The 24,839-nt window shown below is 53.3% G+C and overlaps 1 protein-coding gene and 1 non-coding gene across 2 annotated transcripts; one reads left to right on the top strand and one right to left on the bottom strand.

Moving 5' to 3' along the window:
* Nucleotides 1-2,517: 2,517 nt before the first annotated feature.
* On the top strand, nt 2,518-2,590 carry TRNAN-GUU (transfer RNA asparagine (anticodon GUU)). The gene has a single exon. It is a non-coding gene; the product is annotated as a tRNA-Asn (tRNA).
* A 5,922-nt stretch (nt 2,591-8,512) lies between these two features.
* Nucleotides 8,513-24,101, bottom strand: LOC136993778 (olfactory receptor 14C36-like). The gene is made up of 5 exons (XM_067308724.1): nt 23,196-24,101; nt 16,003-16,050; nt 10,509-10,665; nt 9,320-9,439; nt 8,513-8,592 (listed from the first exon to the last, which is right to left on the bottom strand). Exons 1-5 carry the CDS (start codon nt 24,099-24,101, stop codon nt 8,513-8,515), a joined length of 1,311 nt encoding a protein of 436 aa, XP_067164825.1.
* Nucleotides 24,102-24,839: the final 738 nt, after the last annotated feature.

The raw sequence follows: 24,839 nt of genomic DNA, 5'->3' as shown, positions 1-24,839 counted from the left end.
AGAGGGGCACAGCACAAGTGTCTGGGTCCATAACCAGAAGGTGATGGATCAAAATGATTTGTTTGCTTCACAAGCATTCATAGACAAAGTGTTTGTTAAAAAAAAAAAAATCTAATTCCTTTGGATATTTTGCTTAGATAATGCTCATTTAGGGAATCCAAACCTCTTGAACAAGATTCTTTTGTTGCTGTCCAGCTGTTGATGGTATTCCCTGTCACAAGTGTCCTTGCAATAGCATCTTCACCTGGGTCAGGTGACAGTCCCTCAGGGGGGTTGTTTCAATGAATCCTGATAATCCAGCTGGCCTGTGGTCCCATGTAACCACTCCAGAGCATGCACGATCCACTCCCATTGATATAGGACTATATCGGATAAATTTGAATGTCATCAGATAAATTTGAATGTCATCCCCTCCCCTGAGCTCTTCTCTCCATGGGGAAGGTTTTCTGACCTGCTTCATGACCTCACAGTGCCTGCCAGCTTGCTGCCCAATCAGATTGCTGCAGTAGAAGTGACCTCACAAACCAGCTCCCAGTCATGCTACATCTACATCTACATCTACATCTACATCTACATCTACATCTACATCTACATCTACATCTACATCTACATCTCCCTGCCCCCTTCAGGAGCTCTCCTCTCTCCTGGGGGCTTCCTCCTGCCCTTCATGACCTCACAGTGCCTGCCCACCCACCCACCCACCCATCTGCCTGCCTGCCTGCTGCTGACCAATCAGGCTGCACTCATAGAGGTGACCTCACAATCACTATGCCAGCAGTGTCATGATCATCTGCCTCTCCCTCCTTCCTCCAGGCTCTCACCTCTATCTCATGGGCTTTGTCATGCCCCTGATGACCTCACAAGCCTGCCCACCTGCTGCTGGCCAATCAGCTGCTGTGAAAGGAGACACCTCACAATCAAAGCCACCAATGTCACCTTCACCTGTCCCTCCCTCCTGCCTCCTCCCAAGCTCTCCTTGCTGATGGGCAGCCTCTGTGATGCTGTTCATGACCTCATAATGCCGCCTGCCCACTGCTGGCCAATCGGGGAAGTGTAATGGAAGTGACCTCACAACCAACACACCAGCCATTGTGCTTCTGCCTGACTCTCCCTCTCCTGCTCCCACTCCCACCTCCCCAGCTGCTGAATCAGCTCCTGTCACCTGCAGTGACCCCAGTGCCTGCTCACCTGCTGCTGGCCAGGAGCTGCTGGGACAGCAGTGATTCACCAGTGATGTCCCAGCTGGCACCTCCACCTGCCTCCCCTCTCCCCTCCTGCTGAGCTCTCACCTCCAGTGGTCAGGTGCATCTGATGAGTCTGATGCCCTCACAGTGCCTGTCTGCCTGCCCAGGGCAATCCTGCTGCTGCAGCTGAAATAACCTCCCAGCCAGCATCCAGTCCTCTCACCTTCATGCATGCTACTGACTCTTGTCCCACAGGGCTGCCATCTCTCCTGAGATGCATTTGATGACCTCTCAGCTCCTGCCTGTTTGTCTACTGCTGGCCAATCAGGTTGTTGCAATAGTAGTGACATAATGATGGCATTTCACCTGGGCAGGCTTTCTGATGATCTGCCTGGGCTCTTCCCACACGGGGAGCTCCACTTCCCACATGACACCCTGTCAGAGGGCAAGCCTACACTTTCTGGAGAGGAGCAATGCACCCTGTTCCCAGCCCTCACCCTTGTTGGGGGGGAAGGATGGAGATTCAGGACAAAAGCTTCCCCTGGAGATGCTGGGGATTGAACCCAGGACCTCCTGCATGCAAAGCAGGTGCTCTTCACTGAGCTACATCCCCTAAGAGCCTGCTGAGGGGTGGGACATACTCTTCTCCCATGATGTGCCCCTGACAAGCACAGCCCTGTTGGCCCCTGGTGCCCTGAGAGCCTCAGCAGAAAGCAGCATTTGAACCCTCCTGCTGGGCCACAGGCTGGGATGGGGGAAGTTGAGATTCCCTCTCAGCTGGGGCTGGTCCTGGACCAGGGCTGCATCATGGAGTGCTGCCCCTTCAACATCTCTGCAGTTGATGGGGGCAGGAGGAGACTCTTGCTGCAAGCGCTGCTCCCACACTCTGGCCCTCCCAGGGAGGGTCAATGGAGAGGAGCAAACCCCTTCCCCGACTCACCTCTGCCACCCCGTGCAGCACTGCTGTGTGTGTCACACCTGTCTTCGATGCCAGCAGCAGGAGCAAATGGGGTGAGGGAAATGCCCTCCCCAGGGTGATGTGCCCACAGCTCCAGTTACCCCCAGGGTGTGCATTGGAAGGGCCATGAAAGCAGGCAGGGCCGATCCTGGGCGGGGAGCTGCCCACAGCCCCTCACCTAGGTATTAGGCCTCCCTCTGCACTGCTCTGCCCACCAGCACCTAGCAGTGGGCAAATGGCAGTGTCCCCTTCCCTGGGGCTGGGGAAGTGGCCCTTTCCCTGGGGCTGGGGATTTGCCTGGGATCAGGAACATTCCCATTCCTGCAGCACCAGGAACTGGACACTGGAGCTGCCCCAGGAGAGCACCAGGTGGGGGTCTCTGTGGCGCAGCAGGCAGCGCATTCGGCTGTTAACCGAAAGGTTGGTGGTTCGAGCCCACCCAGGGACGTTGCCCTGTTGGTGGGGTACCTGGGGGATTGTGCTGCCCAGCACCCTGGGTTTTGCTCATAGTCATGGCCATGTCCCAGCTCTGGGACAGCAGATCTGCTGCTGGCTGGGACATGCATCATGATGTGGGACATCCTTTCTAGACCATGTGGGATGGCCAGAGAGGCTAGAGAGCAGCACGGAGGATGTACATGTGTCCTGTTGACCCTGAGCTGAGCTGAGTTGTCCCATCCCCTTGCCTGATGGGAAGGACAGAAGAGGGAAGAGTGTGTGTCAGTGCCAGGTGGTTGTGCCTGTACATCTCATTACTGAGTGGGGAGAAGGGAGGGTGCAGTGCCATGGGGCAGGGAAAGAGACCAGCTGAGTCCCTGCTCCAGAGACTGTGTGGGGATGTGGGAGTGATTCACACATCTGCCTGATGTGCAGACAGCTCTGCCACAGATCCCCCACCCTGTGGCAGGGTCAGTCCTTCATCTACCCCAAGCACAACATTGGGGTAGAGGACAGTGCTCTCCATCCAGGCTGTGCTTGATCCTTGGCCTGACTTGTTGGCTGGAGAGAGGCTGAGTCTGGAGACAGAGAGGGATGTCCTGGGTCGCAGTCGCAGCTGAGCTCCTGATGAGACAGCAGGGTTCATCAGCAGCAAGAGCTGCCAAGATGGCCAACGCAGCATGTGGGGCTGCAGGAGCAGGGCTTCTCCCTCTGTGCAGGGACAGGGGGCTGCAAGGTGCTGCAGCTGGGCTGGGCAGGGCAGCCTGATGGGTGAGTACATTTGGGTAAGGAAAGGGGGGTTTTTTGTGCTGTGAGCTGATACTGAGGGGATAGAGAACACAAAAGCAAGTCTGTGTGCAATGTTCAGGAGATATTAAAAAAAAAAAGGAAAGTAAATATGGAGAGCAAAACTGCCTGCCAGTCTTTGATCTGGGGCTGCTGTGAAGTCATGGTTTTACAGGCAGCTTTTAGCCTCCCTGCTAGACCCCAGGGGAGTCACTGCCTTTCTGCCCTGCCTTGCGCCCTTTCAGCAGGAAGGAGCTGATGCAGAGGGATGTTCAGTAGGGGTCCCAGACAGGTCCCTCTGTGCTCTTCCTCACACTGAAGTCCCTGCTCCCTGCGCAGATGGTTAAGCAGCCCCCTCCCTGCCACTCGCATTCAGCGCTTCTCCCTCTACATCTGCTGGGCCAGGACGCCAAGGACAGACCCCGCTGTGCACTCTGCTTTGTCTCTTGCCATACAAATCCCATCCTTTCTACAAATCCAGTCTTTCTCCCTCGCAGGCCCACTGCCCTTCAGAGGGCAAGGGCCAGGCTGCCTACTCACCCCTCCATCTCAGTCAGACATCTCCCATAGCATCGCAAATGAGGGGAAGAAATTGCCATGGGCAGAGCAGGAACTTTTAATGCAACCCTACTGGGAGGTTTGGCAGGTCAGATCAAATGACCCCAAACACCCCTTAGGACCTCAGCTTTTACTCTCAGCATCAGTGTTCATGGCCTTGCTTGAGCTTCCCCAACAGCCAGCAGCCCAACTATGGGACTTTAATAACGCTGGGACTTCGCTTGGACCACAAGCCCCCTTCCTCATGGTTCCTTGCCTCTTACGGATGCTTCTGGAAAACAGCTCCAGAGGAAATACTGGGGTTTCTTCAGATGAGTTCTCCAAAAGTGCTCTTCTCTCTTCACTTGCCTTGCTTCAGCAAAAGGCACAGGAAAGGGAAACCTTCCCAGGGCTTCAGATCAGAGGAAAGACAAGAATCCCCTCCCCCATTACTCTGAAGTGATATTCCACCTGGAGGACCACAGAAAAGAAACAGCAAAGATTATTACTGGCATCTGGTATTTTCCAGTGCACAAAGGTCATTTCTCATCCTCCCTTCTGCCCCTTGTCTTCAGCCTTCCTGTCAGCGCTCTTATGCCCCTAAGCTAATACTGGCAGGTCTGCAAAACACATATTTGCTTGGACCAATGAGCTAAATGATCACTGAGCTAAACAGAAACTGTCCATCCCCTATCCCTGAAAGGCCCAGCAGGTACATTCCCTCTAGAAACAGGGTCAAAGGGGAGGTGTTCTTCTGAGGTGTTTCCTGAGAATGCAGCAGTGACAAATGCATTGCAAAACTACAGCATGACCTGCACCTTTTAAAGCAAGGCTCAGACAAGGTCGGTCAACGGCCAAATGAACACGCAGGAAGGGGTCTTTCATACTCACTGCCCATAGAACTGTGCTTTTCCACAAGTCCATATGGCTCAAGGAGGACCTCACTCAGTAGCACGTACTTCTCCTGGCCACCTCTGGATTCTTGTAACCAGCTTCTCAGGTGGTGGCATGCCTTCAGCACTGCCCTTCCTCCTGCCTCGCTCCACCTTCCTTGAGCAGCTCCCTTGGATGCCTGGGAGCACGCTGAAAATACACATTGTGGGGAGGTGGTGTGAGCACAGGGGGAGTTTGGTCTCCGTCCTGTACTCACAAGCTGGGCAGAGACAGAGATCACCCCCAGCTGAAACGCCCAGGGCTGCATGATGTGCCCGCAGGAATGCTCAGCATGCCCAGATACAGGCTCTGTCTTGATGCGGCAAGGAGAGCAGCAGGGTCCTTTATAAAGACAGCCTCTAAGAGACACAGTTACCCCGTCCTCGCAAATGTATTAAACATTGCTCGATGGTCTCAGCTGCTGTGTGTTTAGGTATGGAAAACTGATTGTTCCTGGACACCCAGTGTCAAAGAAGGAGAAAGTGGTGTAAAGGCATTCTTGCCATCGAGGGATCAGGAGTCACTGCGACATGTGATAAAAGACATTCAGAGCTGCTATGAACCTGGTGTCCAGAGGAAACATCTTACCCAAACGAGCACAAGGGTCCAGGGTCACCCTCATCCATTCCTCCAAGTGTCTCACCTGCCATGAGGCACTTTGCCCTCAGCTTTCTTCCCCTTTCTTTTCTGCATAGTCGGAGCTGTTATTTTGGGTGGAGGATGCCTCCCTCTCAAGAGCAGGTGCTGGGCAGGAAGATTTCCTATAAGCAGGAGACAAGAAAACACCTCAGGATAGAATTGCAGAGACCTTTTGAAAAGGAAGGATATGCAGATCTGATCAAGCCTGTGATAAAACTGTGAGGCTTCCAGCTGATTCCTTTTATGTCTTCTTTCCTGGGTGGTCTTTGGCCCTTCCAGACACTGGCTTCTCTCTGTCTTTTAGATTTTACTGTGCAACATCATTTCTTGTGGTACTGTTTTTTCTGTTCTTTCATGTTCTATCCTAGTCACATTATGAAAAAGGAGGCTTGCTGGGATGTATTGGTGAATGATCAGAGTCTCTCTGGGGGCAACAATTTCACACAAGGGGAGCAGATCCTTGGATCTGTCTACTGATCTCATATGCCTGCAGTTCCTCTGGTGACACAGTCAACCCAAAGGCACTGTTTTGGGGATGTTTATGAGAAATTTGGAAAGAAAGGTAAGAACTCCATGTTTTGAAAATGAAAGGAAGTCTTGGCATAGGTTACCAGACTTTGTACCATCTACTCAAGGTGACTCTTCCCAGCACTTGAAAACACACTGATTCCATGAAATAGCTCAGCCCCTCCATTACATACAGCTCCAGGCACAATTTAGGATTCACATTGCCCAAGGACAGTCCTCAAGTTTGCCTCTCTTCTGCACCAACGCCTCAAAAGGAAGAGCAGTTTGCAGTGCACGCCAGGGCACTGAGTCCCGTGGAAATGGGGGAAAGTTTAACTTGGAGCTATCAGCTGCAGGTGGGAGTGTTGGGCTGCCCCGAGGTCTTGTTCCCTCAGGAGTCACTTGAGATTACCCATAGTGGGTAAGCAGCATCACCTCTAGTGCCTCATGCTACCTGAGCCATCCCACCGTCACCTTGGCTCCAATGCCCTGCCAAAGAGGACAGAAGGAGAAGACAAAAACCCCTGCCAGGAACCAGCTGTTTCATTACCTTTCTTGCCACTGGACCCATCTTTTCCCATCTCTTCTTCCCGGGTCGGCTTCACAGGTGCCACGGGTGGTTTTCTAGCTGTACCCTCAAACTTGTACCTGGAAATAGGAAAAAGAAAACAGTCTAAAGGGAGGGCACCACACTTCCTTTGCCCCTTGGGTGAATAATGAGGACACAGGGGCATTTGGGAGCTACTGGGAAGTCCATCTTTTTCCAAAGCAGAATATGAAGAATACACCAGATGCTGGAGGAGTGCATTAGCAAGCTGAGTGACATCGTGAAGACCTCCAGCACCTGGAGGGGCATGAGCTTCCTCACCAGGCCCTTTGAGAGCTTTCCTAGCCTTCCTATGAGAAAGCTCATTTTAACCCAGATCCTCTGTGCTGCCGTTGGGACCATCTCCCATCTCCCGTTCAATGTTCATGTCCAGGCAGAACACAATAATCTCCTCTCCTACAGCTTTCCAGCACCATTTCTAATTCCCGTCTCACCCTCCAAATCACTTGCAGGCCCTCCCAAGCTCATGTCCATCCATCTGTAAAAAGGAACCTCCATCTCCCAGACAAGTAATGGAACAAAACACTGAGCATGATGGGAGCCAGGACAAAGCTCGCCAAAACCCCCTGGGCACAGCCTTCACTTTGGCCTAGATAGGCCTCCCACAAAAAAACTTTTGACCCAGAAAACACATTCAGGACACATTTGATTCATGCAGGTCTCACAGAAGACATGAAAATGTCCCAAGCCAGCAACTAGTAGGGACCTGCACTTTGATGCACATTTCAAAGAGTTACTCTCAGATGAATTTCTGAGCAGCCTTCACAAGCACTGGCAACACAATGCTACCAAACATGCCGTGAGAAGCTGCTCGCTTGGCCTCCCAGGGGCTAAGAAGCAAACATACTCGCTCAGGAAAGATGATGACCTGACCAGAATGGGGCTGAGAAGCAGCAGTTTTGGTGCCTGAGAGGACTGAATCCCTCATCTCTGGCATCTGCAAAGTGACAGACATGTATGAGGTGATGCCAAGAAAATTATCTCAGTGCTCACAAGGGCAGCAAACTTTTCCACTGCTCAGAGAAGAAGCTGCCTCACTGAAATGCTGAATTTCTCCACTCCTCTCAACAGTCCCTCAGTTATGCAGCACAGAAGCTGGAGGGAAATAAATGAGAAAGGGTAAGAACACTGTCAGGCTTTTTGCAAGGCTGAGAATCCAGAGACTCAGTCAGGAGACTAGGTCTTTCCTAATGTAGAACCTGATGGAGGCAAGTACAGGGGAAGGCATTGCACTAGCTGGGGTTCCTGGCGGCTGCGTTTTCCCTGCCGGCTTGATGTGGGGTTAACCCCACAGTCTCTCCTAACATTCAGACAACTGCCTCTGCACCATAGAGGAATGGAGAGGCAAAGCGGGTAACTGGGAGGGCCAAACTTCTGGGGTGTGTTCAAGGGGCAGCTGCTCTGGGACCCACTGCAACAAAGGCTGGAGAAAAGGCCCTGGCCCAGAGAATGGACTGAAAAGACATCACGGACTAGGACAGAAGGAAGAGACAAGAGCTGGGAAGCAGGGCTGGCCTACAGCCTGCTTGCATCTCTGCCTTAACCCTCGAGGGGCTCACCTCAGCCTGCTTTCACATCTCACCTTTCCAGATGCACCTGAAAGACCAGCATGAAGGACAGGGCTGCACTAGAGACCTGGGGAAGGACATCGGTCTCAAATGATTCTCACTTTGACATGCTGCAGCCACGACTGCCAGCGTGCAGATGCACACATAAGGACAGAAAGACCCCCTTCATGCTGGTGACACTCCAGGGCACTGGGAAGAGCTGCTCAGCACAACTAGACCAACACAGCAACAGCAGCAACAGGGGGCTGGTCCCATATGGGCCTTTGTCTGCCTGGGCCTCTGCTTCCTGCCCAGAGACTGGGGTCAGCAATGATCCCTGCAAAAACAAACCTACACAGTCACAGACCTAGAAACGCTACAAACCAAAGCATGAGAGTGACAAATATTCTGACCAGTTGCCATTTGGGAGAGATGAAACACACTCAGGCCCTCCAGCTGCAAAGAGAGAGGACTGAGGTCAACAGAGAGTTCACAGCGATGTCTGACATCCCCACTGGTCTAGGCAAGGGGAGGAGGGATCCATTACTATTCCTCACCACACCAGAGCTCAAGGGCATCCCATGAAGGGATCAGGCTGAGCTTCCAAAGGGACACACAGAAATATTGCTACACAGCTTAAGGGCAAACTGCTGAACTCACTGCCTTACCATCCCAGGCACAGCCAAAGGACGCATGGGTTCAAATGTCATCACTAAAGGGCACTAAACCATGGCTTTCTGGAAGGAGGAAAGTCTACCTGGAAAAAACGCACAAGACCTGCCCTTTCCTTGGACTTTTTTCCCTCAGCACATGGAAACAGGCTCCCGGGCTGGACGAATCTTTGGGTGGACCCAGCACAGCTATTCCCAGGGTGGTCTTTGTTGCCAAATCCTCTGAATGCTCAAGACAAACTGTCTAGGGAGCTGGCATTACTCTAGGCCAGGACCATCCATGTGCCTAAACAGGTCATGGCAGGCTAATAGAACTGCAGTCACTTGTGAGTTAGAAAAGGACTACAAGTAGTACTGCAGAAATGGAAAACTTACCCCAAGAAGAACTTCTACCAGCTGCTCTGTCCCATTCAGCCTTCTCAGAAAGTCTCTGTAAAATCTCATTTTCACATCTACTCCTTGAATAACAAGCATGCCAATGTCCTTCAACACAAGGGCAACATTCTTCCCACTCTCCAGGCAGTGGGAGAAAAGACGCATGGTCTCTTCTATGCAAGCCTCCACTGTTTTCCGAGGAACAGAGATGTCCAAGGCTATGCGAGCATGCTTCAGGGGCTCGGAGAGCTTATGACCTAGGAAGCAGAAAAAGAGGAACACAGTCACTAGCGGAGCAGTTCAGCAGGCTAAAACAGAGCGTCGGCAGCTTTGAGGTCTTCAAGCAAGACACTGCTACAGAGCTGTTTTCTTTAACATCTGGTAAAGCTCCTGAAGGAATCTCATGTCATCTCTCCCTAGGAGAAGTTCAAAGCACTTTGCAATGCTTTCTTCCCTACAGAGATTGAAAGAAAGGGCCTGGCCATCTCCTATGAACATGAGGCACGATGGCAGGACAAGGAGAGGAGAAAGGGGACCAGTTCCCAAGAGGGCGGAGTGGGTGCCAGGTACTTGTGCTCACACTCCGTGCATTCCAGGTTGGGAGACATTTAGCTGTGCCACATCACATGGTGAAAGACAGAAGGAAAACACAAGCATTGCACTACACCCCTTCAGATCCTTCCAGCCACCCCCAGCACCCTCAGAACTGCACAGCAAACATCCCTGCTTTTGGTGCCAGAGGCTCAGCTCTAAGAAGTGCCAGACTGATGTTGACATCACAGAGAACATGTGGAGTCCTTTGAAAGGAAAGACCCACTCCAAACACAACTCGGAGCTCCTGCTGCCCCACAGGCATCACCCATGTCCACTACAGCTGCAGGGCTCACAGGGATGACCAGCAATCACAGCAAAGATGGCCTCTGATGGGTTTTCATACACACTATTGTCCCCATCTCCATTTCAAGGCTCTCTGCAGCTGCCTTTGACCTACTTCAAAGTAGAAGGAGAATGGAAGAGCCAGCATGAATGCCCTTATTCAACTTTACAAGCTCCAGTGTGGCATAAACATGGACCAAAGGTTTTAACTCAATTTGAGGAGAAGCAGCAGCCCCAATACATCTGGCATGCAGCCAGCTGTTAAACAAGTCAGGGAGAGAGGGAGTATAATTGTAATGAGCATTATGATGACATGATAATTAAAAACTGAAGGTGTTCTCAGGACCTGGGGAAGCAATTCTAGGTTTCTAACAGTCACTGCTGAACAGCAGTTATGCACACCCCTAAGATGTCCCAAGGCAAAGCAAAAGTTTCAGCCTGTCTTCTTACCAGGAGCATGGGCCTTATCATAGGTGAGGCCGTGAACCTCTGCAATAGTCTTCGAAAGACAGAACACGGGTCTGCGAACAGCCAGGAAACCATGCTTCCCAACACCAACTCGTTCAGTTACAACACCAAAGGTCCCAAGACAAATAACTCTCACTCCCTGAAAACACAAAGGAAGAGAAGAATTATGAGACTGGTAGGTGGACAGACTGGTGACTTGTCAGCACATGGGGATGGTGCTCAGTGCCCTGCCCAATCCTGCTGTACAAAAGGGACAGACGAAGCACTCAGAAAAGCTTTGGAGAAGCCTTGGAAAAGTTCTTCTGAAGAACTTTCCAGATGTTTTCATCCCCCTCCTCTTCACCCTCTCAAAAATACAAGTCAAAGCAGAGAAATCATCCCTCAGATCCAGAAGATCCAGAAGAAGGCTTTCCTGGGCAGGCCCACGATGGCAGACCCACCTGGTTCAGCATCAGCTGCCGTACAATGTAGTCAGACACACCTTCCCAGGCAGCAGCAGTCTCTGAAAAATAAGGGAAAGACACGTCATGCTCTGGGGGGGGGGGGCCAGCTCACAGCTGTTCAGCCCGTGCCTAGCCAAGGAGATGACAAGTGCAAGCATATCCGAACTGCATCCCCCTCCCCAAACACACCCCATCCCTGACAGGGGCTCAGCAGCTGAGGTGGGCACTGCCTTGAGGCTACAACCTTTATCTGCCCCCAGGAGGGGTCTGCAGCTGAAACAGAGGCATTAGGACATGCAGATCCTACCACGGGACATCCACAATGTGTCCCTGAGCTCAAAGTCTGCGGGAAGGAATTACAGGCAGTGCTCGGGGTCCCAGACAGAAAGTCTTGCTGAGCTGAGGAAAAGCAGAAAGGGTCTCCTTTCCTTCCAGAAGCAGCTCTCACAGGGTGAACCCCCTCCCTAGGGACACTGGCAAGGGATTTTCACCCAGTGAGAGGACGGTGCTGTGCCCATGGCAATCTGGGGGCTCAGGGCATCCCCCAGAATCTCCCCTGCAGGGCCAGTTCCCCCCTACAGGATCTCTGCACACACAGGCTCTGCACAGCCACCGGAGCAGCTCCAGCTCCTTCCCCCGCCAGCAGCTCGGGTGGGCAATGCCCACTGCGAGGCCAGCAGTGACCCTTGGGGCAGGGACTTCTGCCCAGGGTGCCCTGGGACAGCAGGGGCAGCATCAGGGCGAGGATCCAGGAGTCCTGGCGGCCACACTGGCACCTGAGCCAGAGGGGACCATCAGTGGAGGATCTGGCTGCAGCCCCCAGCCCTGTCCACCCTCCCCCTGGCCCAGGGTTTCCACAGCCATGTTCAGAGTTAATGGTCTCTGCAACAGCTCCCGGGAAGAAGATCCTGAAGGCCTTACCATGGGTGGGGAGCGTTGGCACCACCTGCCCATGCCGTGTCCCATGACCAGTGTCCCAGAGCTCCATCTTTGTCCTCCTCGCCCTGGGTCACCCCACAGCAGGAGGTGATAAGGAAACAGCTCCTCTCCTCCTCCTCCTCCTCCACACGTCACCGCAGCCCCGCTCTGCCCCAGCCTCCCCTTGCCGGCTCCCGCTCAGGGTTGGTGGCTCCTCGCAGCAGAGTGGTGCCGAGAGCAGCCCCAGTGCCTGGGCTCCCCCGGCCTCGCCGCGACGTGTGGGGAGAGGCCAGGGCCGCGTGGGAGAGAGCAGCTGTTGCCATGACACGGGATGTCCCCTGTGACCACAACCCGTGTCACAGAGGGGGCACGGCCCCCCTCGCCCCAGTGCCCTGGTCAGGGCTGGCCCTGCAGTGGGCAGGGACTGCATGGAGCAGTCGGGGACTGCCCCTGCCCCCACGCAGGCTGGGCCGCAGGGAGAACCCCGCTGGGGGTCCCGGCCGGGCTGGGCACTGCAGCTGTGCTCACCCGGCCATGGCCCCCATGTGGGAAACCTGGCTGCGAGGGAGGGCAGCGGGCACTGCGCCACACTTGCCCCACAGCGACACAGCGCAGGCGGCTGCTGCTGCCAGGGGAGGAAGTGGTGACAACTGACCGCACCAAAACGCCCAGCAATGACTTGGCAGCGACCAAAACCTTCTTCTGGGTGCTTGAACCAGTGGGTCCTTCCCTTGCCAGTCAGCTTCTCCAGAAAACTTGCAGGGAACTGATGTTCAGCACCGTTAACCTACAGACGTGTTTGAGACCTAGTGACTGTGGCACCTCAGGGCCTGGGGCAGATGGGGACTGAACAGGGGAAGAGGCAGCGCCAGCAGAGCTGCAGGCACCAGCTCACTAAACACATGGGGATCACAGACTGCTCTGCCTGCACTGCTCTCACACCTGCACCAGCTATTGGCCTCCTCACACCAGCCCACAAACACTTAAACCAGCAGAACTGGAGGAGCGCGGGGACCCTGAAGCCACATGTGGGGCTGACCCTCGCAGAGGCGGGCAGCAGCTGCAGGCACTTGGCAGCAGGTTAAACGCAAGCTCTGAAGATTTCACAAAGATGCCGCAAGAACCATCTCCAAGAAACAAGAGACACTCAGAGGTGTTGCACAGACCTCTGCTTTGAACACACTCAAATCTAGGGTAGAAATGTCTAAGTGGGTGAGGAAATAAAAGATGGAAAAGCAACTCATACACACACTTAAATAACAACGCTAAAGGAGGGCTCACCAACTAGGTCTGTAAAAACTTCTCAGCCGCACACTTCCCCACTCAGCAGAAGGCGAGAGGCAAAGTATTAGATCAGCTAAGGCAAAGAGGAAGTCTTGGGAAAACTTCTACTTCAGGAACAGAGAGCAAAAGCACTCTCTAAGGGTTTTTTCTATGTCCTTTCAAAAAGAATAGGAGACACTGGAAGGGTACTTTGGTCTTTTTTCCAAAAAATCATTCCTTTGCCACTGTTATGCTCCCAAACCCAGCTGGTGCCGTCACCGGCCTGACAGGAGAAGGGGCACAAGAGCCGGGGGCTCCCGCGGGGCCAGAGGCGGCCCAGGCCGCACCGCGCCTTCCCCAGCAGCTGCTCGCACACACCGGGCCGTGGCGCCTCTGGCTGCCCCCGCACGCACAGCCGCTCGCTCTGCCCAGCCCGCGGCCCTCGGCCCTCGGCCCTGGCGTGGCAGCTCCCGGCGCTGCGGCTCGAGGCTCCAGGCAGCCCCGCACCGGGAGACGCCGCCCCACGCGGCACCAGCCGCCTCTCGCCCCCTCCCTCCCTCCCTGCAGGGTCCGGGCAGTCCCGGCCCCGCCCCTGCCCCGCCCCTCACCGCCCTCCTCTGCGCCAGTGCGCATGCTCCGCGGGAGGAGGCGGCACTTCCGGCCCTGTGGGGGCGGGGCCTGTGTGTCCATGGCCACCGCCCCTGGTGCCGCCGGCCCCGCCCCCGCCGGGCCCCACTGCGGCGCCGCTCTCAAGGCCGCGGAGAAGCAGCTGCGGCAGCGGCGGGTGTTGGCGGCTGCTGTGCAGGGAGCCCGGAGCGACGCTGTGGCCCGGCGTGTGCTCGTGTGCGCGGAGCCTGCGGCGGCTGCTGCCGGCCGGGGCCGGGGCCGGGGCGGAGGGCGGGGAGCGAGGGGGAGCGGCGCCGGGCTGGCCCTGGGCTGTGGGAGTTGTGCTGCAGGGGAGCGTCGGCGGGGAAACGCTGCTGCCGGGGCGCTGCTGCCACAGGGCCCCGCTCTGCCCTGGGGCCTGGGCGAGTCTGCGCCAGGGGACAGGACAGGATGGGCCGGGCCGGGCCGGGCTGGGAGAGAAAGGTCTGTGCTGCGGGTGGGGGCAGGTGCTGCCTGTGAGCACCCCGGCGACACAGAGGGGTGTTTTCAGCCCGCGCTGCCGCCTGGCAGGTGCAGAGGAGCCCTGAGCTGTGCGAGCTCCATCACTAGTGAAACCGCAGGCAGCAGGTGAGGAGGGAGAGGAGCAGAGAAGCTGCTTTCTGTGCTCCTGCTGCCCCTGGATGTCCTCCCACAGTGGGAAGCTGCAACGCTCTGGGTGCGGGTGGGGAAAGCGGTGGGGGAAGTCGATAGGCCTGAGCTGCTGTTGTGCTGTGCCGGGGAAGTGCAGCATTCAGTTTTCTTGGTTACCCTGTAAAAATTGGACTTGTTTTCTTCAGCTTTCAGTTATGAACATTAGCAAGGTGTCATGTCCAGGGATGGGGAGAAACAAGGGCTGTGAAAAAAGCAGGGCCTGAGCTTAGGTAAGTCTTTCCAGAGTTCGGGTGCTTTTTTGATAGCTTCCTTGCTTCCTGCAGTTGCTAAGGAGGAAAGTAAAAGGATGCCACAAATGGGCACTGTCCTCGCTAGACCAAGGAGACAGACTTCAGTTCACCCTTGCATGGAGAGCGTTTTCAAGGGATTTACAGGTTAGGTCCCACTTTTTCAGTTCGTTTCTAATATTCCTCGACAGCAGTGTCCTCATTCCTTTCTCCCAGGCCCTTGGTTGAACCTAAATGGTAAAGCCAGAGCGTAACTCTCTCATGGAGGTCTGCATTGCTGTTGGAGATGGAGGTCTCTAAGCATAGATTGCTTTTTCCTCGCTTCTGCCTCCTGTCCATGCATGTCCCCTGGCTCTGGCTGGTTTAGCAAATCCAAGCTTTCCCCATTCATTTCTGAATTATGAACAGAAAATGGATCTTCCTGTGTGATCAAACTACTTCTAACCCACCAAGTGCTTGGTAAAGACGGACAGAACAAGAGCCTCATGGATGGTGAGTGCTCTCCTGCAGCTGGAGCAGGATGTGCTTCTGTTTAAGAGCAGGTATTGTTACTGTAGCCAGGTATTTAAACTGTAGTTCTCTCTGAATGTCACATTGGGAATGTTGACTTGTTCTTTCACTCTGCTGGAAGGTTGGTGCTGGCAAGCTGTGACTGAAGACGGCTCGGCGGAAACTTCTGTCTTGCTAAAAGTTGAACTGGAGGATACAGAAATGTTTTGCCTGCTTGAGTTTAACCTTCTGAAATTCCAGACCATGCTGAAGGAGAATGTGTTCAGTGAAAGGTGCAGTGAAGGATCTCAGTTCTGTTGTAGGAAGTTTTTGTGCACCTGACACAAAAGGGAGATGGTCCAGTAGTGATGGTACTGGCTGGGTTTGGGAGCAAAAGATTTGACAAGAAGTGATTTTTTGTTGAACAAAGATTGCAGAATCCTTACAGTGTTGCCTAGTCTTTTTGAAAGCAACTAGAAGAAACCTTAGAAACCGCTTTCAGTGTCTGTTTGTGAAGCAGAACTACTTGCAAGACTCCATCTTTGCATCAGCTGACGAAATCTTTCACCTGACTATTGCCTTGTGCCTGGTGAGGAAGTGTGCAGCTGCGACTTACTGAAAGACCTAGATCCTGAGCCCTGCTTTAGCAGGATGTTATTTCAGTGAGTGTCTGAGTTGCTTTTCTATCTTTTATTTGCTGTCCTAGGTGGACTCTTTTTTTTCTGGAGCTTGCAGAGGTAGTGATTTACATGTTTGCTTATGATCTGAGATGGCTCAGTAACCTTTAGTGTGTTGCTTTCCTTGAGGAAGGAGGCAAACTTTACGTCTAGGCTGAGGCAGTATGCTGTTGCTAGTAACACCAGAAACCTTGGGTGCTCAAAGGGGGTGTTACTGGAAGGCCTGTGAGAGAGAGGCTGAAGATGCTGTGGTGGGAGAAGTAGCTGTGTGTGAGCGGGCTGTTGCCTGGGCGAGGTGTGTGGGGTTGCTGAGATGCTGCAGCAGTGGCAGTAGCTGCTGCTGGAGAGACCTTCGCGTGTTTCTGTGGGAGGTGATCCACGAGGTGCTTGGAAGGGAGAACTTTGGGAGCTGAAAGGTAATGTTGGGAGTCAGGGCCCTGTGCAGGGCACTCAGTCTGCGAGAAACTTGCCTGTGGCTGCGCAACCCTGTTGTGCCTGTTCTTTCCTCAGCATTGAGCCACGTGTGGAGGACCCTGGCCAGACTCGAGCAGGGAAGAGAAAATCAGGAGTTACACCTTATTCAGGTAACGAATATGCCTTCTTGTTCTTGGGTTTTATGTTTTCTGCTTCTGTGCCTCTCCCCATGGGCAGCAGCAAGAGCATTTCAGCTGAAAGTCTAAGATCTTTTGGTCGAGCAAATCTTAATGAGCACTTGTGCTAATATAGCTTCTGTCGGAAGCTATGGAAGAAAACAAGCTCTCTCTGGAAAGAAGAGGGGAAAAAAACAGGAGGGAAAAAGCCCTCCTGGCTAGTTACTGGCTGAAGTGGCTTGGTAAGGTTTTTGTGAAAGGGAAAATGTATGTTAAAAGTGAATGAGAGCCTTCAGTGTGTCAGTGACTTTCTTAGGTGTAGACTGAGCTCTGTTGGAATAGGGGTGACCTTTGTAGTGTCCTGCTGTTTGCAGTGATGGTGGAAGATAAATTCCTTGTGCAGCCTTAGGAGCCCTTTACTTAAATTAAGGTAGAGTTTAGACAAGACTCTTAAATGATCCCTTTGTAACTCTTTGGTGGGTGTTTGCATGGTTTTCTTTGTTTGTTTGTTTTTTGTTTGTTTGTTTTATGCTGGCAGAGCTTCCAAACCAAGCAAGCAGATCACATATTTTCTGGACAAGCCCCGTTCCATTGCTTATATCAAGGCAGCTTCTTTTCCGGACCTTCTCTAGAAAATTGGAGGTATGTAACTTGGGAAGGTGTCCTGAACTGTGCCCTGCAGAGAGGTCAGGTTAAATCGGTTTGCTGACAAACCATTTTCTTCTGTATCCTGCAGTTTATAAGAATGTCATGTGTACACATTTACTATTGTCCCAAAGAGTTTTTTTTTAATCCTGTTTGTTATTTAAAGAATAGTTCACAAGTACTTCTTTTACATGTCTGACATGATTATGCAGACATATGAGTTTTGTAGTTATTTTTGAGTAGGTGCTGGAATTAGGGGCCTAATTTGGTCCAGTGTGGAGTGTGGACATTAAACCCCTAGCAGCTGCCTTGCTTCTGTGCTCATGAACTTTCACATGATATTCGCAAGGCCTTTTTGTCAGAGTTGGGCTTCCTGCTCAGCAGTCAGTGTTAGGAAGCTGTCTGCACTGTCCCCCATAAACTGGCAGCCCCCTACATGTAATTGTCCTTGAAAGTTGACTTGTGCTTTTTCTCTTAACACTCTGCCTTCCTTAAGCACACTTGGATGCCAGCAGCCATATTGCAGCCAGTCAAACGTACACCATGGTGTTCCAATTGCCTGACTCCAGTGTTGTCATGTTTCCCCTTGTGTTGTCAGCTCAGTTCCCCTTGAAGCTCAGCACCTTCAAGACCTTCCAGGCTCCTGTCCTAGGTGCCTTGGTGTGGGCAATGCCTGCTGTGGCTGGCTGAAACCTCAGCGTTGTGAGGGCTGCAGCCTGGTGCGGCACAAGAGGCGTTTGTTGTTCTTGCGTTCGTTCCTGAGCTGCTTTCTTGTGTTTGCTACTCCTTGGGTTTTCTGTCCGCTTCCTCTCTTTCCCCTGTTACTGCTGAAGGGCGAGCAGATTGAAACAACCCTGCCCTTCAAAGTTAGGACTCTGAAACAAGGAACCAGGCTGCTGTTGCTCACTGAGCAGCAAACGGAGGGAGCCAGTGATCCTGTGCTCTGAAACACTCCTGCTGTTTCCGGGCTCTAACTTAACAGGCTTTGACAAGCCTTGTTTAGCTACCTGCTGCTCAAAGGTTCGTGTGCTCATTCCTATGTCTCATGAGCCCTTTCTGCTGTAACTGTGTTTTTTCAGGCCATTGTGGGAGGGCTCCTTGCTGCATTTGAGGAAGGCAAGCCAGAGGAGACCATGAGCAGTGCTTTTAACCTCACTGCCACCCCTAAGGACGTCCAGGCACTAAGGAAGCTTTGCTGGCTCTGGGAGGAGGTAACATTTGCTGCAGCAGAGTGGTGTTCTCATGCAGTGTGTGTTGAAAAATACCCCTTGACAGTGTATGTGAGTTTTCTTTTCAAATTCTTTGCCCCCCCCCCACTGCAGATCTCAGAATTGTCTGTGTTTGGGCTCTGATTTTCAGCCTTGAAGGGTGCAGTATTTCTGAAAGCACCTGCACTTCTTGTCTGGTGCTGCTTCCCAGAGTTGGTCATATTCAAGTCCAGATTAATTGGAGTGGATGACTAGTGTTTCTAGCAAACTCTGAAGAGGTAACCACATGCAGAAGTCTGGGAACAGAAGCTACAACTGGAGTTTTCTCAGGCAGCTGCCTGCTCCAGGGTGGCCAGCAGATTAGCGTGGCTGTGCTTTTCATTTGGTAAACCAGTGTTGTATTTTTCCTCTCAAAGCTCACTGTTTATTATACCGATCACAGATTCCTACATGAATCTTGTGGTGTAAAGAAGGAAGGAAGGCTATCCAGTGGTTGTGCTTTCTATACTTTCTTCTATCCAAAACTAATTTCTGAGGGCTACAGAGCAGTAAGAAAATGGACCAGAGGGGTGTATCTCTCACAGCAGGACTGTGTCTTAGTGCCCATTGACTTGAGAATGCAGAGGGCCTGGTGGAGAGTCAAACTGGCTTTTCCTTAGACTTGGATGAGGAGTGCAAGCAAGCAAGACAAGTCGTTGTGGTTTTATTCTGATTGCAGCCTAAGGTTGTGCTGTGTCTCATTTGACAACTGTGTCTTAATAACAGGTCATAGATATCAGAAAGAAGACCACCAAATGTTTTGATGCAATGGGACAAAAGGGCAGCAAGCTTTGTGAACCTTTGTTGTAACTGCTCAGCCACTGCTTCTTTGCTTTGACCCACAGTAAGGATTTCTCAGGTTTTCTCCCTTGATAGGCGCCGCACAGGCAAGCATGGGACTCAGGATGGTGCAGCCCATAGAAGAGGGGTTTGCTCTGGGGTGCTCCCCAAGGGTTAAGGAACCTTGGGCGTACCACAGCCAGAGTCACCACACTGTGGGGTTGCTGTAGCCCTCCAATAACCCCGTGAGTGCTGAGCAAACCTAGTCAGCCAAGGAGAAGTGACACCACACACTCGCACTGTAAGCATCTAGGTACTGTGGAATTTTGCCCTGGGTTATCTGTTGAACATGCGTACAGTTATTTGTTGGCCATATTGTTGACCATCCTGATGGCTGAGGCCATCAGTTCTGTTGTGTAACCGTGGTCTGGCATGGTTTGGATGGGTAATGAACTAAGCCCGGGAAGGGTAAAAGCAAGTAAGCCACATACCTCTGCGTGGACCTGGACTCACCGTCAGCTGGCCTGCGGACCCGACAACCCACCCATCAGCAGGGACGCCCCTGATGCCGACTGCCAGGGAGAACCTGAATCATCCCAGTGTAGCTTAACAGTGGTGAGAACAATCTGGGGAAAACTATACTGGAGGGGTGGCCCATAAGGACAAGGAAAGGGCTAAAATGCTCATTGTACCGTGCTCTCGTGGCTTAACCATAGAGCTCTCATATGTGTGTATATATAGTTTAGTTCTGTTATATTTCTAGCTTTACTATACTTTTTAGCTTTGTCATACTTGTAGATCGTCTGCTGTTAATTGTTTAGTGTTGTCCAACATCTGTCATATGTGTAGAACCTCTCAGGTCTATTAAATTCTTATACTTGACAAATGCTGATCTCTCGAGTCCAGTGCGACTAACCCCAGAATCTGAAAGAATCCCAGCTGCCCCTCTATTGCCGTGTCACACCCTCCCTCTCCTCCCCATGGGGAAGGGAGTCCCCAGGCGATGCTGGACTCAGCTTTGGCTGATGGGAGGGGAGCACAGGGCAGGGTGGAAGAAGCAGACGGAGCCTCTCAGGGTGCATGAGGGAGTCTTCCAAAGCCCAAGGCTGAGCCAGGGACCTTTGGGTCTTCCCCATGATGCTCTCCTAGCCAGGCTTGTTCTGCCCTGCCCTAGGAGCTCTCATCCCCATGCCAGCCATGCCAGAGCAGAGGCTGAGGAGCTGGAGGTGCCTCAGGCCAAGCTGTGCCAGCCCTGGGGAGCTGTCCCTGAGCATGGGGCAGGCTGAGCCCCTCCTCGCGTGTCCTGTCCTGCTGGGAGGGCAGCACAGGGACGGGGGAACAGCCTGTTCCTGCCCAGGGGCAGTGCGGGACCTTTTCGACAGCCTCTGCGTTGCAGTAGCACTGGCTGCACCCCCTCCCTGTGGCCACCACCGCAGCCCTGCCTGCCCCTGCCCGACCTGCTGCCCTCCTTGCTCCCAGCCCCTCTCCTGGCACCACGGTAACCAGCTCTGCAAGGAAGGAGCTCCCTGGCCCCCCCATGCTGGAGATCCAGCTCCAGCCAGGCAGTGGGATGCCGGCTTCCCCCTCCAGGCCTCCTGGCCCACTCCCCCCGGGCCCCTTCCCCCTTGTGGGGAGCTGGAGCTGCCCCAGCTCAGGGCAAATGGTGCATAAACACTTGAGCTGTGAAACAGAAAAACCTGCTCTTCTAACTGTGCATCATAAAATCAAACCCAAGTGGCTGTGCTTGCTCAGACTCTGCATGCAGCACTACCTGGGTAGGGGTCCAAACCTAAAGCACTCCTTGCACCTTTAATTGAGCTGTTGGGCAAGAGCTGCTGATGTGGATATACAGCGAGCTTTTCTACCTACAGCCTTCCCTGGGATCTGCTCAGTTCCCAGCTTCCCTTGCCAAGGCTTTCTTGACCGTAGTGAGGGGGCAGGTCAGCAGGACAAGGACAGGGTCAGGTCAGGACCTGAGAGGTGCAGGACCAGGCACAGGCATGTCCACAGCATAACTCAGGCAAGGCTTAAGGACAAGGAGAGCAGCTCCTCGGCAAGGGGAGGAGGCCCCCCAATGACGCCAGTCACTCTGTCTCCCCTGTCTTGTGTCCAGAAGATTCCCCTCCCTGTCTGCCTGCAGCCCCCCCGTGCCCACCCCACTGCCCAGCACAGCATGAGAGCCCTGGCCCTGCAGCCCCTCTGGCAGCTCCTGCTGCCCCAGGGACAGAGCAGCCTGTCCTGAGCTGGTGCACAGAGAAACCTCATTCTCATTTCCATCTCCAAATGCTGGCTGCTTCTCTCCTGGGACGTCCCTGCTCCCCAGAGAGCCTTTCCCCAGGTGAGTGTGTCCATGCTGGCCTGCCTGGCCATTCCTGCACCCCTCCCTGTGCTCCCCGCAGGGCCCCGGGCTGGCGGTGCTGCTGTGCAGAGCGAGCAGGCTGTGGGACCATGGGGCTGCAGGGTGACTCCCGACTCCGCATGGGCCATGCTGGTTGGGGTGGGAAGCAGACCCAGCCAAACAGGGCTCACCACGGCTGACACTGCTGGCACATGTCTGCCCTCATGGGTAGTGCTCAGAGTGACCCCAGGGTGTTTGCAGTAGCAGGAGATGTTTTCGGGTGTGCACTAGCTCTGGCCTGTGGTGTTGCACTGGGGATACATGAATCACTCTCCAGTGCCCCTTCCCTGGGCCTACTGGGTGCCTACTGCCTCTCCAGGCATTGCAGAGCCCTCCTTTCCCTATGCATACCTGGATTTAGTGCTTTGTCTTTGGGTGACTCTACCATGGACTGTCCCTTGTTTGGTGAAACTCCGCTCACTGCCCACCCCCAGGCCCACAATATCCCTGGAGATCCCCTGAGCTCTCCTGGGGGCTCAGGTTCCCTTCCAGAAGGATGGGCATCTGTCATCAGCACTGTCACCTGTGCGTCAGCCCCAGGCATGCAATTCAGAGACCATTCAGCATCTCCACTGGCAGTGGTCACCGAGAAATGAACCCTGAATCCAGCCCTTGGTCCCTGAAATGTCACACTGGGACTCTGAGCTCATCCCCTGGAGCCCACAGAGTACAGAGGCAGAGCAGCAGGCCCTTTTATGGTGCAATCCCTTGGGTATATTTTTGACCCCAAATTCTGAAGAAAGGCCAGACTTCAGGCACATCACAGAGGAGATCTCTTTTTATTATAGCAATGTTATTCTGGAGGCCAGGTCTGGCATAAGGGTGCCCATTGCCTTGTCCTGCCTGAACTTACAGGACACATGCACATGGAAACACAACCCTACCGCTACCAGGTTATGAGAACTACTGGACCATATACTCAGAACAGAGTGCAGAAGGACAGCGTGGGAATGAAGAGAACAACTCTGAAAAGAGAAAGTCCTGCTGCTGTTGGTGGACATGTCTCAGGAAAGCTGCAGCCACCACCCAAAGGCTGCAGTGAGGAAATGCCTGCTGTGGCAGTGGGGGATGGTCCTGAGGAACACAGGGTCTGTCCCCACAAGCTGCTGCCTGACTACCCTCCCCTCTACTTCCCCTCCACTTGTAGTTTTGGAGTGCTGGAGAGGGAAGGGACCAGCCCAAGATGACAACTGGCTGCCACCCTCACAGGAGAGGGGTGTGAGATCACACCTTGACAATGGCCAGGGAAGCTGAGCTCTCCTAACGGACATGGGAGCCATGGTCTCACCCCATCTTAATTCGTCTGAGCCTGACTCTGTCCCATGAGTTCCCTTGGTGTCAGTGCAAAGGAGCCACTGCAAAGGGATACTCTCCTCATTGCCCTGAAGGCATCTGAGGGAGCTCAGACTAGTGGGCTCTGAGGTTCCCCCATCTCTGCTGACAAAGGGGGAAGCCTGGCTTCCTGCTTCAACACGGTCCCTCAGTCAGATTCAAACGAGAGATTCCTGAGGACAAGTGGCATGAACCAAACCGTTCCGTCTTTTACAAGAATGCAACAGAGGAAAGGAAAGAAAGAAAGAAGTGAAGAACACACAGCCTTGAGGCCAAATGCCCTGTGAATGATGAGTGGATGCACATGGGATAATTATTGGGACTGACATTGTACCCATTGAACCAGTTTCCTCAGCGCATCCTTGAGCTCCTTGTTCCTCATGCTGTAGATGAGGGGGTTCACTGCTGGAGGCAACACTGCATACAGAAAAGACACCACCATATCGAGAGCTGGGGAGGAGATGGAGGGGGGCTTCAGGTAGGTAAACATGAGAGTGCTGACAAACAGGGAGACCACGGCCAGGTGAGGGAGGCACATGGAAAAGGCTTTGTGCCTGCCCTGCTCAGAGGGGATCCTCAGCACAGCTGTGAAGATCTGCACGTAGGACAGCACAATGAAAATGAAACACCCAAAGCCTAAACAGGCACTAACCACAATAAGGCCAACTTCCCGGAGGTAGGCATCAGAGCAGGAGAGCTTGAGGATCTGGGTGACTTCACAGAAGAACTGCTCTAGGATATTGCCTTGGCAGAGTGGTATTGAAAATGTGTTCCCAGTGTGCAGGGCAGCATAGAGAAAACCACTGGCCCAGGCAGCTGCTGCCATTTTGGCACAAGCTCTGCTGCCCATGATGGTCCCATAGTGCAGGGGTTTGCAGATGGCAACAAAGCGGTCATAGGCCATGACAGTGAGAAGAAAATATTCTGCTGACAGCAAGAAGAGAAACAGAAAGACCTGGGCAACACATCCAGAGTAGGAAATGGACCTGGTGTCCCACAGGGAATTGGCCATGGATTTGGGGACAATGGTGGAGATGGTGCCAAGGTCGAGGAGGGAGAGGTTGAGGAGGAAGAAGTACATGGGTGTGTGGAGGCGGTGGTCGCAGGCTACAGCTGTGATGATGAGGCTGTTGGCCAGGAGGGCAGCCAGGTAGATGCCCAGGAACAGCAAGAAGTGCATGAATTGAAGTTGCCGTGTGTCCACAAATACCAGGAGAAGGAACTCGTTGAGGGAGCTGCTGTTGGACATTGCTCCTTTAGGGCACAGGGACTGTCCAAAGAAGAGAAGAAATTGAGAAGTAAGGAGAGATTTTTCAAGTAAAAAAAAAAAGTTCCAGTTTTCATACGACCTCCCATATTGCCTCTCTCTTTGCTGAGAAGATCTGTGTGCTCCACTTTGCACTGGCTGAGTGTGCTGTGAGGAGCAGGGGCCTCTGCCCTTGGGCTGCAGAGGAGTCAGTCCTGCTGTACAGTGGTGGGAAGGAGCGAATGGGAGGGAGTAGCTCTGACATTCACAGTTTCTGCCAGGTGAAATCCAGCTGTCCTGTGGAAGGGCTTTTCAGCATCTTCACCACCAGTTCTAGTAAATGAGGGTTGAGGAACAGAGTTTTAGGGATTTTTCAACGTTGTTTATTTTCTTTCAGATGTCCTTGTCACCCCTGGGGAGTGTTCCTCAAAGGCAGAAATCTGTGGCATTTCTGCTGTGAGTCCTGTGATGAAAGAATTCACTGTCACTTGGTGCAGAGTGAGGACAGCTAGTCTGTCTATTAGCCTTGATCCCAGCTGTCCTGTGTTCCCACCTCTTTGAGCTGGAGGATGATCACACTCATATGTTGCCCTAAAAAGAAACGAGCCACTGCTGAGAGCAGAGGAGCCCAGTTTCAAACTGCAGGTCTCCAAACTTCTCTCCCTTTCTCAGCTCACCAGAGGGAGGTCTCCACACTCCCCTTCTAGCCAAGGACACACAGGGCTCTTTTCAGCTGCCCCT

The sequence above is a fragment of the Apteryx mantelli genome, chromosome 20 (assembly GCF_036417845.1).
Source record: "Apteryx mantelli isolate bAptMan1 chromosome 20, bAptMan1.hap1, whole genome shotgun sequence".
In the NCBI taxonomy this organism is placed as follows: Eukaryota; Metazoa; Chordata; class Aves; order Apterygiformes; family Apterygidae; genus Apteryx; species Apteryx mantelli.
This window is presented reverse-complemented; position numbering and strand designations above follow the sequence as displayed.